The 15,292-nt window shown below is 50.9% G+C and overlaps 5 protein-coding genes across 5 annotated transcripts; 1 reads left to right on the forward strand and 4 right to left on the reverse strand.

Annotated features, from left to right (window-relative positions):
• Positions 1-58: 58 nt before the first annotated feature.
• Positions 59-3,507, reverse strand: BKA67DRAFT_513633 (tRNA synthetase class II; the record flags this gene model as incomplete). Its single annotated transcript, XM_046097586.1, has 8 exons — positions 59-232; positions 285-2,651; position 2,826; positions 2,892-2,932; positions 2,992-3,027; positions 3,092-3,118; positions 3,176-3,321; positions 3,429-3,507. The coding sequence occupies 8 exons, from the start codon at positions 3,505-3,507 to the stop codon at positions 59-61; spliced, it is 2,871 nt and encodes a 956-aa protein (XP_045962121.1).
• A 513-nt stretch (positions 3,508-4,020) lies between these two features.
• BKA67DRAFT_202022 (uncharacterized protein) lies at positions 4,021-5,435 on the forward strand. Its single transcript, XM_046095423.1, has 2 exons — positions 4,021-5,002; positions 5,050-5,435. The coding sequence occupies exons 1-2, from the start codon at positions 4,122-4,124 to the stop codon at positions 5,057-5,059; spliced, it is 891 nt and encodes a 296-aa protein (XP_045962122.1). The 5' UTR covers positions 4,021-4,121; the 3' UTR covers positions 5,060-5,435.
• On the reverse strand, positions 5,262-6,530 carry BKA67DRAFT_202062 (uncharacterized protein). The gene is made up of 4 exons (XM_046095424.1): positions 6,349-6,530; positions 6,054-6,167; positions 5,855-5,983; positions 5,262-5,798 (listed from the first exon to the last, which is right to left on the reverse strand). The coding sequence occupies exons 2-4, from the start codon at positions 6,141-6,143 to the stop codon at positions 5,484-5,486; spliced, it is 534 nt and encodes a 177-aa protein (XP_045962123.1). The 5' UTR covers positions 6,144-6,167; positions 6,349-6,530; the 3' UTR covers positions 5,262-5,483.
• A 1,024-nt stretch (positions 6,531-7,554) lies between these two features.
• Positions 7,555-8,946, reverse strand: BKA67DRAFT_201854 (t-SNARE). The gene is made up of 2 exons (XM_046095422.1): positions 8,026-8,946; positions 7,555-7,968 (listed from the first exon to the last, which is right to left on the reverse strand). Exons 1-2 carry the CDS (start codon positions 8,783-8,785, stop codon positions 7,643-7,645), a joined length of 1,086 nt encoding a protein of 361 aa, XP_045962124.1. The 5' UTR covers positions 8,786-8,946; the 3' UTR covers positions 7,555-7,642.
• A 4,307-nt stretch (positions 8,947-13,253) lies between these two features.
• Positions 13,254-14,894, reverse strand: BKA67DRAFT_514488 (X-domain of DnaJ-containing-domain-containing protein; the record flags this gene model as incomplete). Its single annotated transcript, XM_046097648.1, has 2 exons — positions 13,254-14,158; positions 14,495-14,894. 2 exons carry the CDS (start codon positions 14,892-14,894, stop codon positions 13,254-13,256), a joined length of 1,305 nt encoding a protein of 434 aa, XP_045962125.1.
• Positions 14,895-15,292: the final 398 nt, after the last annotated feature.

Consider the following 15,292-nt stretch of genomic DNA (forward strand, 5'->3'; position numbering starts at 1 on the left):
ATTTAACGATGACTAATATTCCTTGTCAAGATTTCAAGTGATTCTCATCATCCTTTGTTCAGATGCTCAAGCTCTCGAGGTATTTGCGGGCAGCCTCCACACCATCATCGATTTTGTCGGCGTTAGTGCCACGACCTTGTCGGACTGGCTCCTTACCACCAGCCTGTCCTCCCACAACTTCAGAGACAGCGCTGGACCATTTCTCAGCAGTGACACCTTTGGCAGCAAGATCCTAAACCCCAGTCAGCATAAAATTCCCACAAGCGAAAATCATCTCAACTTACCGTGCCAACGTAAACAGCATGCGCAACCGCTCCCTCCCTTGAGCTTCCTCCAATCAAGTACACAGACTTGGTCTTATCCTTGGTCTGGTAGTGCTTGAGAACATCCGCCAGAGCTTTAGCGTTGGCGGAAATAGGCAAGTGTCCAACGAAGTACTTGGCGTCCTTGTTCTCATCCTTTGAAAAGTGCGCAGCTACGGTGTCCAATGCAGTCTTCGACTCAGCCTTCTGCCTCTTCTTCTGTTCATCAACAACGCTCTTGCTGACCTTGCCGAACTTGGTCTTCAGTTCGTCCTTGCGCACGGCAGAAACGACGAGACCATTCAGCTCGGCTTGAGCTTGCTTGACCTTGTCCTCCTTCTCGGGCCCATAAGGAAGTGCGTCAATTTCGGCAATGCGCTCCGAGAACTCAGCAGCTTTGCGTTGTACAGCGTGGGCAGCATCTCCGGTGTAAGCAACCATACGACGAATACCCTTGGCAATACCGCTCTCCTCAACAATGACCATGTCCTTGATGATACCAGTCTGATCAACGTGAGTGCCACCACAGAACTCAACACTCACTTTACGCCATTCGGGATTCTCGGGGGTTTCAAGGAGCATATCCACGTCAATACCGACTGAGACAACACGAACAGGATTCGGGTATGTCTCGCCAAAGACAGCACGGACACCGTTGATCTTCTTGGCAAGGTCGAGCTCAACATCCTTGGAGTAGATCTTACAGTTTTGTCTAATGTAAGAATTCGACAAATCCTCAATCTTCTTCAGCTCAGGAACCGTCACTCCAGTCTTGTGAGAGAAATCAAAGCGCAGCTTGTCTTGATCGACCAGGGAGCCCTTTTGGTTGATATCGTCACCCAAAACCTCTCGAAGCGAGTGATTGAGGATATGTGTGCCGGTATGATTGTTTCGAATAGGGTTTCTTCGCAGTTCATCATACTCTGAGATAACCTCGTCGCCGGCCTCGAGCTGTCCATATTCCAGGAAACCATTGTGTAAGACGTACCCACCATACTGTTGGACATCGAGCACCTTGAACTCAGCAGCACCATCGATGATGATACGGCCGGTATCGGCCACTTGTCCACCTTGTTCAGCGTAGAAGTTGGTCTTGTTGAGCAAGACTCCTAGTGGTGTATTCGGCTTGATGTCCTTAGTCGACTTGATAAACTCGGTGCCGTTGAAAATCAGCTGCACCTTGGCCTTTATGTCACCCTTCTGGAACTTGGATTCGTCGTCGGGCGTTGGTATTTGGAGCTTGTCCTTAAGCTCAGCAATTTGGTGAACGTTGAGTTTCGAGAATGTCTGCACAGCATCCTTGACAGCCTTGCTGGCCTCACGGGCCTTCTCCTGGGCAATAGCGACCTCCTCTTCGTCAATATCCAAACCTCTCTCTTCGGCCATGAGTTTTGTCAAGTCCACAGGGAAGCCAAATGTGTCGTAAAGTCTCCATACATCCGCGCCAGACAACTTCTTGGAACCGCCACTGGAAGCGTGTGCAGCAAATTTCTCAAACTGCTTCTCTCCACGGTCGAGGGTCCTGGCAAAGGCCTCCTCCTCTTCGTCCAGAATCTCCTTGAGATCAACCTGCTTCTTCACGATTTCGGGGAATTGCTCGCCCATCTGTTCCACCAGAGCAGGTAAAATCTGTGAGAAGAAGGAGCCAATCTCAGCATTGAAATACTTTCGAGCATATCGTACACCTCTTCGTAGGACACGTCGGACAACGTAACCTCTGCCGTCATTGTTTGGCACAGCGCCGTCGGAGATGGAGAAGGTCAACAGTCTAATGTGATCGGCGACTACCCGGTAGGCGGTGTCAATACCATCGGCATCGTCTTTACCGTACTTGTCGGTATAGTCCCTAGCACCGGTAACCTTTTGTATCTGTTTGAACAGAGGAGCGAAGATGTCGGTAGCGTAGTTGGAGGACTTGTTCTGGAGGGCAGAAACCAGTCGTTCGAAACCCATGCCAGTATCAATGTGCTTGGCAGGCAGAGACTTTAGCGACCTGTCCTTCTGTCTGTCATATTGCATGAAGACATTATTCCAGACCTCAACGACCAATGGGTCGTCTTGGTTCACCAAGTGAGCAGCGTTACGTCCGCCAACTTTGTCGTAGTGAATCTCGCTGCAAGGGCCACAAGGTCCCGTTTCACCCATCTCCCAGAAGTTGTCCTTCATGTTACCTGGCAGAATGTGGTCCTCTGGCACGCCATTGGCCAGCCATAGCTCTTTGGCTTCCAAATCGGGTTCCAGGCCCATCTCGGGGGAGCCCTCGAAGTAGGTAACATATAGTCTCTGAGGATCTAACCCATAGACCTTTGTCAGAAGTTCCCATGACCACTTGATGGCATCCTTCTTGAACTACATTGCGGGGGAAATCTCAGTTAGTTAAATGTTTCCATAAAGACGGGGAGTATGTCGGCTTGTGTTTCGTTCAGACCACTAGTCTCTCTCTCTGTCTCTCTCTCTCTCAAGACCCGAGACTGGTCATGTACTAGCATCTTCCCGACTGGCAGGAAATCTGGGGATACATACACTGCGGCATTCAGTTAGTAACGATCACTTCCGGGTGGTTTTTATTGGGGTCTTCGGGAGTATTACTAGTCACCAAACGACCAATTGCCGAGCATTTCGAAGAATGTCTGGGTCGAAGTTAGAGATGTTCGCGATGTCTGCTGGCGCAATTGTTCGAACAACGTACGTGGTGATAACTGTCTTTGCCGACATCATCGAGATCCTGTCAAGTCCTGTTAGCCGTAACGGTTCGAATGGTCGGATGGGGTGCGGTTGAGTGTGCATACATTATGCTTGCCTCCGGCGCGGATACACTGTCAAGAGGTTAGCCGTCACGCCTGATATGGTTCTTGCTACGGTGAGGGCAATACCTTCTGCGAATCCACGGCGCGCTTCAGCTTGGACAGGTCGTTCGTGCTGGCGACGGTACCGAGAAAAATAGGCTTGAACTGGTTCATTCCGGCATTGGTGAAGAGCAAGGTAGGGTCATCGTGGGGGACGACTGAAGAAGACGGGACTGTAAAGAATCTGTGAGTAAGTGTGGCGTTGCACAACAACGACAATCGGAATGATATCAATAAGAAGTCGTGGCCGGTTCAGGGTGGCGGGTTGTCATGAACATACCAATGGTGTGGTCTCGCTCTTCGAAATACTTGAAAAAGGTGTTCCGGACCTTGACACCGGTCCACTCGTCCTGCGACATGGTGGCGGTGGTGAAGGATCTGGCGTTGAAACGGGTATGAAGTGCGGGAAGGGCGGTTGTGATGAAGCCTGTCGTGATGCCAGAATTGTGTCTGTTTCTGTATCCGGTGGTGGAGCGCCGTGCGGTTGGAAGCAAATGGAGGGGGAGGGGTAGCTGCTGCGTCAGGGTCTCGGTCGTTTGTGCAGGCGCAGGCGCAGATGCAGGTGCTGGTGCTGCAGGTGCTGCTAAGGCCGCTACTGTGGAAATGGAAATGGGTCTCGCAGCAGTTTTAGTGATGGATGGAGTCGGGGCTTGGGAAAGGAGAGCTGGAGATGGAACTGGAGCTGGCCCGCGCAAGTAGAAACTTCTACAAGAATGAGTCAAGGCGCCTATAAACCGAGGACGCCCGCCCTTGCGGCATTGGAATTGCATTCGCCTTAGTCTTTGCTTATCTTCTCTTGTCTTGTCTGCGACTCATACGCTCGAGTCTGCTCAATTGATTCATCCGGTGACTCGACACGACCTCCGTTATCGCTGCTGCACTCGTCCCTTTTTTTCGAGCCTGTGATTTGAACCTCTGGAAATTGATCGAGAGTGCTGGCCCGTGTTTCTTTGGCCGCGACTCACTCGCTCACATGATGGACGTCCAACTTGGACCGAGCTCGGCAGCTGGCGCCGGCGGCTTCTACCACCAGCATGGCGGTGGCGGTAGCGGTAGCACTTCAGGCCTAACGCTGGACTTTGATCCCTCCTCCACCGCTGCCGCCACTGGCCCATCACAAGCGAGTTATCACATCCCAGTAGCACCACCGCCACCAACGCAGCCGGCCTCACTCATCGACCAGCAGCAGCGCAATGCACCGCTCCAGGGAAAGATGCGCAAGCGAAAGGCCGAGACGCAGGACAACGAGCGCCTCTCCAAGCGACTGAGCCTGCTCAACCTGGAGCAGAACGGCCACCAGAGGCTCTACGTCCCCGTCGAGAGCCCCCAGCTCAAGCCCCGGGCCGACACCTCCTCGTCCCTGCGGCAGATCCCCGGCGACGACCAGATGCAGCTCGACGAGTCCAAGCACAAGGTCTACATCTACGACCTCGACGCCGAGCTGTCCGATGGCGAGTCCTCGTCTGATGAGGCCAAACTCGTCTTCCTCCCCGACATCGCGAACCACCTGCGCGCCCAGAGCCGCATACCACCGCGCATCTTGGCGAATAGCGACGGCGAGCTTGCCGGCATGCAGTTGGTCCTGTACAGCGAGCCCAAGTCCCTCACTGTCCCCGAGGAGCAGGATAGCGTCAGGAAAGCCATTGTGGAAGCGCGTGCACGCATAAGGAGGAAACAGAAAGGTGAGGACGTGGATGACGACGGTGACATTGATGTTACGTCCTCGAGCATGGACATCGAAGACATCCCCGACCGACGGACGCCGAATGGACTGAACAACTTGGCCAATGATTCTCTCCCGCAATCTCAAATCACGGTACCTTATCTACAGGACTGCAGTCTGCCAACATCAATGTATGACCCAGACGCCATGGAGATGGACATTGATTGATGTCTTCAAGTGACCTTTGAACGATGGTATGATTGGTTAGCCATGTGTTATACCACTCGTGTATAATTTGTATTTTCATTATGCTGTTGATGGATTTGATTTCACAGGCGAAACAGTCTTAGCGATGGTGTTGGGGGTTTATCAGGTCATCGAGCCTCGGGGCCGTTTGATCAGTATCTAGCTGTTAATTTATTGTCTATTCCTGATAGCACATCATCCGGCCGCATACGGACTAGTTGGCAGTGATCACGCGCCACGGTATACACTCCTCTGGCCAGGTATTCTAGCTCTACAGGTCATTAGCCACCCAGCAGCAATCTCTATGGTGGTACCAAACTCCAGCAGTATGTACACCCGTGTCAATTCTTGCAACAGGTCAGCCCGCAAATCAAAGCAATCCCTCGCGTTCCGCTACCTCTCAACTCGTGCCATCATGGATCTAGACTAGAGCCTCGGCGGGTCCGCAAAGGGGTTGTTGCTGCCACCGGTCCTCTGCGGGTTCTGGGCAGCAGGCGGCGGCGGTCCTGGAGGCGGGGCATAGCCACCACCAGCTTGTTCAGGATCGATCTTGCTGCTTCCCTGCGGCATCGGCATTGGGCCGCCAGGGTACATTGGCGGCCTGTTGGGATCGTAGACCGGCGGCGGCGGCATGGACTGCATGCCATAATAGCCGGGACCGGGTTGGTAGTGCATGTACGTCGCCTGAGGGTAGGCGTAGGCTGGATCTACACGGGCCAGCTCATTACGGGATACGAACATCTGGCAGGAAGGTTAGTTTGGGTGACGTTGGACCAAAGCAGAATGGCAGTGCATACACGATGATATCCTAGAGGCTTCAGACCCTTTCTGATACGGCGCTTCGCATGGATAGAGCCCCCGACGATCCATGCCAAGAAGATAACGGTAAAGCCGAGGAAAATGGACCACTTCACGATAACGCCCGTCTGTACATATCCTTAGTGTCTTGAGGCGATGTAAGGGATGAGCGCAGAGGCTCGCGCGTGAAGGACTTACCCTCGTCCACCAGAATGGGACTTCTCTATCGTTTTCGGAGCCTGATAGGTTTCCATTGTTTTGGCGCGGTACGAGCCACGACGAAGACATGTTGGTAGATTTATCTGTTGGCGACTGCAATTCCTCCTCAACCGGATCAGCCGAGCTCTTGACCACGAGCTAGTCGTCGTTGGCTGAGTGTCTCAAAAACAAGGAAAGAGGTTGATTTACAAAGGTCAGCTGGTCGGTGGTTGTTTGACGTAAATTAAAACCTTGAAAAATAGGAATAAAAGGAAACTAGCACGTGTACACTTGCGTACGAATGAATAATGAAAGGAACCAAGCGATTGCGCCAAGAATTGGAGGCAGTTTTGTTTTATGGGAAGAGAACTCGGGTTTGGTGTCCAAGGTCGCGAAATGTGTAATAGAACTCACAGCTATTGCACTGTGGCGTAGCCGGCCTTGTAGTAGAATCTGCGGCAGACGTGTTACAAAGTTGGTGTTTCAAGATGCTCGGTTGGTCGGATCGGACAGCGTGGGGTGTCTTGCCAGGGGCACGGCAGTCCAAACCGAAATGGACGTCACACGCAGACACGGTAATTAAGACGTATGTTGATGCGTGGCTCGGGAAATGATGATGTTCAACAAGAATCTAACAATGAGAGCAGTACAACGGATGTTTGCTGATTATGTAAGTTAGACGTGTCAACACAGTACATCACCGCTTGACATGGTTTTTGGTGTTGGCACGGTGATCCCCACGCCGGTTGCTAATCCACGGCAACGCGGCTCTCTTCGACTGAGCCGTCTGATCTCTGCAAGTTGTCGCCAGAGAACGAGACGTATGGGGCGAAGCTTTCGATGGTGGTCAATCATCTACTCGTCCGTCCAGTAGTCCAGGTCCATTGTTTAGGTCAACCCTCAACCTCTTTGAGACGGCATGAAGTACGAAAAGGATAACGCGGCCTGATTGCTTGACGGACGGTGTTGGCATGTCAAAGTAGCTGAGGGCAACAGCCCAACTCACCGAAACTCATCACACAGCAGCTTTCTACTAGTCTAGCACATTCCTGTTTGTGTACGGAGTATAAATTTGGTGTTTGCCATTTCAAGCATTCACCCTGCAGGCTGGGTACTTGGCGAAAGTCATTGTTTCCTTGGCACCCCCCCTTTACCTAATGCAATGCAAGATCACGAAAAACAGCATCATCAAAAACGGTTATGGATAATCTTGTTATGTAAATGGCGGTTTGTATTTGAGTATCGACCCTAGACTCCAGGAAATGCAACACCCATCCAAGGGATTGGCCAAACAAAGAAAAGAAAAGAAGCACAGGGGTAACCTGACAACGAAGTGATATATAAGAGACGCTTCCATGCCGGAGAGTATGTCCAAATCCCAATTTTCGCACCGGCAGATCTTCTTTTCTTGCATTCAAGACGGCTCCAGCCCAGTCCGAACACAAAAACCGAGATCCATGCCAGTAAATACGCCGAACTCCTTGAGTTGAACACATATCTATAATAACGACGCCAAGAGCAACCTGTTTGGGCACGAGTGTAACGGCGTCTTGTGCGGTTGAGTGAGATCAGGGAGGCTTCGTAGTTAATTACGATATCATCTCTTCTGATACCGTCTTGCCTGAACTGTCGACGATTCGAGCATCTTTCCACGATCGGGCGTGAAGACGGGCGGTTTCGCCACGGAACAGCTTGATGTCGCGTTTTTCGGATTGCTGCAGAGTGTCCTCGATAAAGCGCGCTACAATATCATCTGCGTTTTCTCTTTCAGTGACGAGTTGTGGCGTGCGGCCAGCCAATGATCCACGGTGTAGAGTTGCCTTGATATCGCGCTTGTTGGTCGTTGACGATGTTGTTCCCTTGGTAACTAACATGTATACAACGACAATCACTACAATGACGACAATGATAGCAACTAGAAGAAACATTCGGTCAGCAAAATTTCAAGACCTTGAGGAGACTTCGTACTTACCAACAATTCCCAGGCAGATCCACTTCTTCTTTCGTGTCCCCCTGGCGGTGGTGATAGCTGTACCAATCTCTTCGTTGCCCTTGTCGAAGTTCTCAACTGTCTCCTCCGCCTTTTGCTCGATGTTGGTGACGAGCTCTTCCTGTTGAACGACGAGAGTGTCCATGTCCTGGAAGAGCTGTGCCAACTCGATCAACTGCTGCTCGATCTTTTGGAGCTGAGCGTGTCGGTCCTGGACGGCACTCAGGACAGACTGGGCCTGGCCGCGCCGGTTGCTCTGCATGAGAGCCTGCTGGAAGACTTGGCCGCCTGTGGGGTCGTCCACGGCAGCCCGGACCTCGCTTTCGTCTGCATCTGGTCGTACAATTCGGTACTGTCTCGCCATTTGGTCCTGGTTCTTCTTGCGAAACTGAGACTCGACTTGCTGGTATGCATTGATCGCTTCCTTTAGTCGACGGTCAATGCGTTGGACTTGTGGCGAGTTCTTGGGTGTTTGGCTCTCCGGGTTGCTCTTGAGCACGCGGACGCGGTCAACCAATGTGCGGTAGTGAGCCATGGTCTCGCTGCTGAGAGAGTCCAACTGACGTGTGGTACCCGATGCTGAGCTGTCGGCTTCGTTGAGTGATCGATCTTGCAGCATTCTCATCTGCTGTAGGTTCTTGTCGATGGTGTCGATTCCCCGGCCGATGTCTGCACACTCATTCAAAAGTGCATTGGGATTTGAGGCACCAAAGGTGGTGGTGTTTTGGGACAGAGACGCCATTTCGACGTTGCTGCCGTATTGATTGTCGTCGTACCCTCCGCCTCCGTAGCCATTGTTGCGAGCGCCAGCTCCTGGACCAGATGGTAAGCCGCGTGCATAACCTCCGTCGTTGGCGCCGTCGCCATTGCGATCATCGAAAGGGTTCGATCGGCCGCCGTATCTAGAGAAAGTTGTGTGTTAGCTGGTGTCGTTTGCTGGCGACGTCGCACCTGGTCGCAGGCGTGGCGTGTAATTCAGGGGTAACATACCCGTACTGTGCCATATTGTCAGTTATACTCGGTACAGGTTATCGTGAATGATGAAAGATTTTAGGTTCAGAGTGGAAATCCAAAAAGCAAATGTAGAGTTCAAGATGTCGGCATAAAGCTCGAGTCCGGCAGAGGTGCTTTGGTGAAACAGTCAAGGAGAGGGTGAAACACTGACACTCATCTTTGCTTCGAGTTGGCTACGCGCGCGGGCTAACTATTTGTTCCTTGTTTGTTTCCGCTGAATTCAGGTCCCGTGTCGAAGGAGCAGACTCAACGGCGTGCTGTCAAAACCAATTGCAAGAACTCGGGAAAAAACAACAACAGCAGCAAAAAAGGGAAAGGTTGGAAGATCTGAAGCTCGATTTGACAACGGTTTACATGCCGTGTTGTGTAAGATGGAGAAAAGCAAAATCAATGGAGATGGCAAATAGACAAGATCTGGGGCGCTCAGGGATATCTTTACGACTTGTTTCAACGAACTGACACCGGCCAGGTCTGGGAGTGGGTGGCTTTGTAGGGGGTCACATTGACTTGGTCTAGTACCTGCACCAGGCATCCACAAGTGCAAGTTGCTCCCCTTGTCTAGCGTTACCGGGCGAAGGAACTCTACTTAAAAGCTAGGCTTAAAGCTAGCCGTTCAGAGCCCAACGCCAGGCCATATGGAGCTGTCTGGAGGCGGCTCATCAATGTGAGGGATGCTCGAGGTAACAAAGAAATCCATCTCATCTACCAGAACATGCATACCGACAACTGTTACAGTTGATCACTAGATCTCGTCAAGCTCGCAATGCGTTTGGCCTGATTTCTGCGACTGGTTTCAGATGGATTGGTTGCTTGACCATCTCTTTGTTCGCTCCTCGACTTTGGCCACCGCAACTGTGAATGTATTGGTTCTCGACGATCCTGTCGCAGACGAGGAAACCGAGCCTGGGTTATGCAGGGGGGGTTTAGCTAATGTTCCCTATTTTTACTCTAGACCAGCTCCACAACGCCAACGCTCGAGGTCCTTTTTTTAAGAGAGAAAGAGACAGAGAGTGAGCCCTACGGATCCGTACAGCAAGTACATACCTACTGGACGTTAGTTACATGGTACCTCATGCCAAGCCACGACGTCCTCGATTTCTAAAAGATGCTTCTGGTCTGAATAGCTGCCCTAGAACTGTGACGCACTGCTCGAATTTTGGTCAATGATCTCGCCCGTATCGTTGAAACATCCATCATGACACCCCAGCCGGATCCGGAGTCTTTCCCTTAACAAACAAACATCGGTCAAGTGCAAAGTTCCACGCCTCTGACGTTACTTGCACACTGTCAGCTGAGGCTGGCGTTGGCTGCGGTCGGCCTGAGAGCACGCTTCGTATCGTCTAACGTTAGGCGGCAGTGCTGTTTTATATTACCGCAACTTCGTCAAGATCTCAACACGAAGGCAACAGAATGACCTGTTGATTCGGCTGTCTCGACTAATGCCGAGTTTTCTTCCTCGATAGTCGAGACTCAACACTACACTTGCCGATCTTCATTGCAAGGCAAACAACGAATATGGCATCCCTCGAGCTACCAGACCGTAGAATGCCCACTCTTGACTACCGTGATCTCTGTTTGGGCTACGATGAAAACAAGTTTGCAAGCTGCCATCGATCCACTTAACATGGTCACCGCATATCAGACGCAATGTTGAGTTATTGCTTTTGTTGTGTCCCTTTTGGCATAAATTCTTTTAGGTGTTCTGCAACCTAGACTAATCCAGCTCTAAACAAGGTATTGAGGCCATTCTGATCTTACTTAGCCCTTGCGAATCGTGTCGCAATGAACGACGAAATGATAAACCACGTACCATTGAGTCGGCTAGGACTCGTAAATCGAGATAAGTTGTTGTCAATCAATTAGTTCAAATATATGTTGCCTGTCCTAAGTACCCAGGTGTGGGCTAGGAAGCGCTTCTTTGATGAGTCCTACACTAGTGCCTCTGCAGTGCCCATTAGCGAATAAAAAGCTGAAGAGAGTTGTTTCTCGACTTACGACCAAGTCACCATTCTTGAGACTTCTCCAGCTTCTTTAGCAGCTTTGAAGCGCTTCTCGTTCTCCTCGAATGAGACACCGCTCTGCTGATCCTGATACGATGGGTGAATCACTGCCCGGCACCCCGAGCAAGCACAAGGCTCCCATAAACCAACTGTATGATCACAGCTCATCGAGGCCATAATGGGCAGCCCCATGTGTCTACACACGAGTACCTGCTTACAGCTTCATATTTGACATTCATCCTCTCGCTCCCGGGACGGCTTCAGTTCCGCCTAGACTAGCTCTAGACAGCAGTATCGAATATTACAGCTCAACCCAATACTCCAGGATTGAAATCATATCACAACCAACCACGTGTGTCAGTATATGTCAGCATTAACAGCCATATCTCCCACCCTTTTCAGCCTGACTTGAAGGATGGCCAGAAATTATGGTCAAAAGCCTAGCATCAACCCAAGCTAGTGCAATAATACTCAGCCTTCAGCGAGAGGTAAAACGATAAGACCGATGGAACTCGAATAAAAGGCATAACGTCAATGTCCTCCCGACTAATGCATACGGCCTATTGGAATTATACTTATTGCTGAAAGAACGTCATCTCAGTCAACGAGACCAAGCTGGTCTTTCTGGCGAGATACTCTGGGACAGTGTTGTCAACTTACTTTAGAGGCAGAAGACGGGTCCCCAGATATCATCCACATGCATCTGGTTGTTGGCTTCTAGTGTTCTATCATTGTCGATATAAACCACAAACGCTCTAAGGAGGTCCTCAGATGTACACGTCGTCATCACGACTTCAGTGTCACTGGCGTCGGCGACCTCGCCGAGTAACTCGTCCTCACTCTCTAAAGTATGATACTTCATTTTCTGGAAAGCTCCAAGGATCTCGGCTCTCTTCTCTGCAGCCTCCTCGTTCTGGTGTAAAGCTATTGTAGGTCGGCCTCATTCGGTAGGCTCGGCGATGAAACCTGGGCCCTAAATTTAAATTCTTTTTGTTTTTCTTTTGGTGGGAACTCCATATCATCGGTACTCAGGAATGATCGTAGCCGGGCATCTACTATGTGGCCGTGGATTTACTGGAATTCACCTCTGGTTCAAGCGGTTCAAGGATTCCAGGTAGAAAAGGGCGTGATCTGTGGCCGGATTGTTCGTCTTGGGCACTACAAGCCCCTGACATAGGTGAGATGTACGCATACATGCAAAACCGGATTGTGAGACTTGATGGATATTCTACTTCCTGAGAATAGGCGCACCGACCTCCCGAGTGAAATCGCTCGTTAGGAGACGGGCAGACAAATTCATCACGAAGTCTTTTAGTAAGTTCACTGCTCGACCACTATTCGTGGAAGTGTGCGTTTGTTGACAGCCATCAGTAGAAGCTTCAAGATGGCTTTCATGATTTACACAACTCATATCTACGTGCATTTGGGACCCCAAACCAACACAAGGTGAATTGCTCGAATTCATGCACAACAGCAGTGTCAATTAATGTAGAGATTCATGCTGCGGAAGTGCTCACTCTACAAGATTGGTCTGACACTGCAAAGTTGGGTCCATGGTTATAATACAGTCTAGCGTTCAAGCCTTCAAGGTGCAGACGTAGATGGCTTCTATGGGTTCGAACGGGGCTCGTCTATATCGGTTGACATCCGTTTCTCCATCGCTTCAGTCTAATTGGTGGATACCGTGGTCAACTTCTCCAGAGACTTCTTTACGAATAAATCGTTAAGGAACCCAAGCGATTCGCCATACTAGGGGGCTAGGCTACTCCATCCATGATCGAAATGTCTCTCCTCTTTCGGTCTATACCATCTACAGTTTCATTATCCAAATCTGGTGTATATCCACTGAGGACTGTGGAAGTTCCGAGACCGTATGGGTGTTCACCTGCAACATTCCCTTCCCTTGTGTCAACAAGTGAAAAGAAAAACACAGGCATTGCTTACAGAGAGAGGACGACTAAATTCCACATCTGCAATTTGTTGTGTTCTGAGTCAACCTGTGGCTCCAGAATGAGTCCACCTAACTATTCGCGTTCTAGTTCGGCCAAAAGAACCTTGCAGTTTACTGAGTTCTATTTCCAGAAAGCATTTCTGACCGATCATAGTCTATCAAAACTCAAATGAGTTGAGTGTGCTGTAACAATATGCTGACAAATCGCTGGTATCACTTCCCTTCCACATTCGACTCCGTCAAAATTACGCCTTCTCCTTGGGTAGATTGCCTGCCTCGGCGGTCTCCTCATGGTGATGACCATGCCTCTTGTGGTCCTTGTCCTTGGTCTTCTTCTTGGAGTCCTTCTCCTTCTTGATGGCAGCATCGGCCACCAACTGCTCGAAAGCCATGTAGTCACCCTCCTCATCAGGAGATCTTTGAGCCTGTTCCCAGTTAGTGATATTAGTCATCATCATTTTGGGCTCGTGTTCACATACCTTGGATGTAATCTCCGCAATCAAGATCAAAGCTTGCGCTCGCTCAAGCCTCTTATCAAGCTTTACCTTCTTGTCGTTCAATACGTTGTCACAAACATCTCTGAGAACGCTCTGGATTTCGAATTTGGACCCTCTCCAAGCTGCGGTTAGGATCTTGCCTGTCACCCGTCTTTCATATTCGGCCTTCTTCTCATCGGTCCACTCCTCGCCACCGGTCTGTTCCAACTTGGCCATTTCCTCCATAGTCTGTTGAGCATCAAGAGCGCTTGAGATAGTATTCCAAGTGTCCTTGACAAGCGCACCCTTGTCCTTCATGCGGCTGAAGAAACCGCCGATGCCAAGGAATTTCTGGCTCTTGAGTAGACCCGTAGCCTTGCTCATGTAGACTTGTCCGATGGCATGCAAGATATCCAATCCGAAACTCTCCATCTTCATGTTCTCGACCTCAATTCGAATCTTCTCCTGGAAGGCATGGGTCACATCCTTGCCCTTGTCCGTCTCGGTCCATACACTGATACGGTCTAGCAGCTTCTGAGTGAGATCAGCAATTCGCTTCTCTCGAACTTCGGCACGCTCCTTTTCGTAGGCAGCAAGTTGATCGCGCTGCTCCTTAGAGAGGCCACCCTTTTTCTTTTCCTTCTTGCGCAGCTCCTTCTCCTCTTCTGTCTGCCCTGCTAATGCTGCATCATCACTAGGCTTATCCATGAGCGCCGGACGCATGGGGATAGCATGTCTGGAGGGTGTTGATGCGCCGCTGCGGGCGGGCGACTTCTCGCGCTGATAAGCCGCTGCAGAAGGTTGATCGGGTACTGGTGCTGCTGCTGCTGCTGCTGCTGGCACACCTCCAGTCTTCTCCTCTTCGACCTGTACACTTGGGACTGTAGCACCGGGGGCCGTAGTACTAGCAGTCGTAGTGCCAGTAGCAGTCGTGCCAGCAGCTGCAGTAGCCTCCTTGGCACTCTCCTGCTTGGCTGCTTCGGTGCCAGGGAACTCCTCTTCACCATCACCAGCAGCAGCGGCGGCGGCGGCAGCCTCCTCCTCCTCCTCGCTAGCCATGGTGATGTCCATGGTAGCTGTCAGATCCTTCATGAGACTGATCTCACCGATCCAGTCGACAAAGGCCTCGCCGCCAAAGATGCTGGAAAAGAACTCGGCGGGGTCGACGAAGCCCTCAGTGGGCTTACCGGCCTCCTTTCCATATTTGTCGTAAGCAGCTCTGAGGTCCTTGTCCTGCAGCACCTGATATGCCTCGCCGATAACCTGGAACTTCTCGTGGGCTGTGGGGTCGTTTGGGTTCTTGTCGGGATGGTGAATAATGGCAGCCTTGCGGTAGGCCTTCTTGATCTCGATGTCGGTCGCATCTGGCTTGACGCCAAGCGCATCGTAGTATGCCGTATCTGCGACCATGTCGTATGTCTTTGTGCGCACTTCAGGTCAATCGGGGTTCTGCAAATGGTGAATGAGGACCGTTTGAGCAAGCGGGAAGCTGGGGAAATGACGACGATCCGCCTAGAATTATTTTCCAGCAACACGCGGGTGAGTGTAATTAGCGTGGGGGCTTTGTCGATTCACTAAGTCCTTCTTTCAAGCTTCTTGTAGATTGTTGACGTCTGGTTCCAGCCTGGGACGAATGTTCCGAACTCGATATCCAAAATTCCGCGATTTGCCACACGGGAGCTGGGGGTTATTAACTGGTAGTTAAACAGGAAGAAAAAAAAAATATCTACAATAACATCCTAATGATCTGGCAGCTTGTCACTGTGCAATCAGCCCGATGGAAGAAGGATGCTCAGCTTTCTTGATCG

The sequence above is a fragment of the Truncatella angustata genome (genome assembly GCF_020726525.1).
Source record: "Truncatella angustata strain MPI-SDFR-AT-0073 chromosome Unknown BKA67scaffold_2, whole genome shotgun sequence".
In the NCBI taxonomy this organism is placed as follows: Eukaryota; Fungi; Ascomycota; class Sordariomycetes; order Amphisphaeriales; family Sporocadaceae; genus Truncatella; species Truncatella angustata.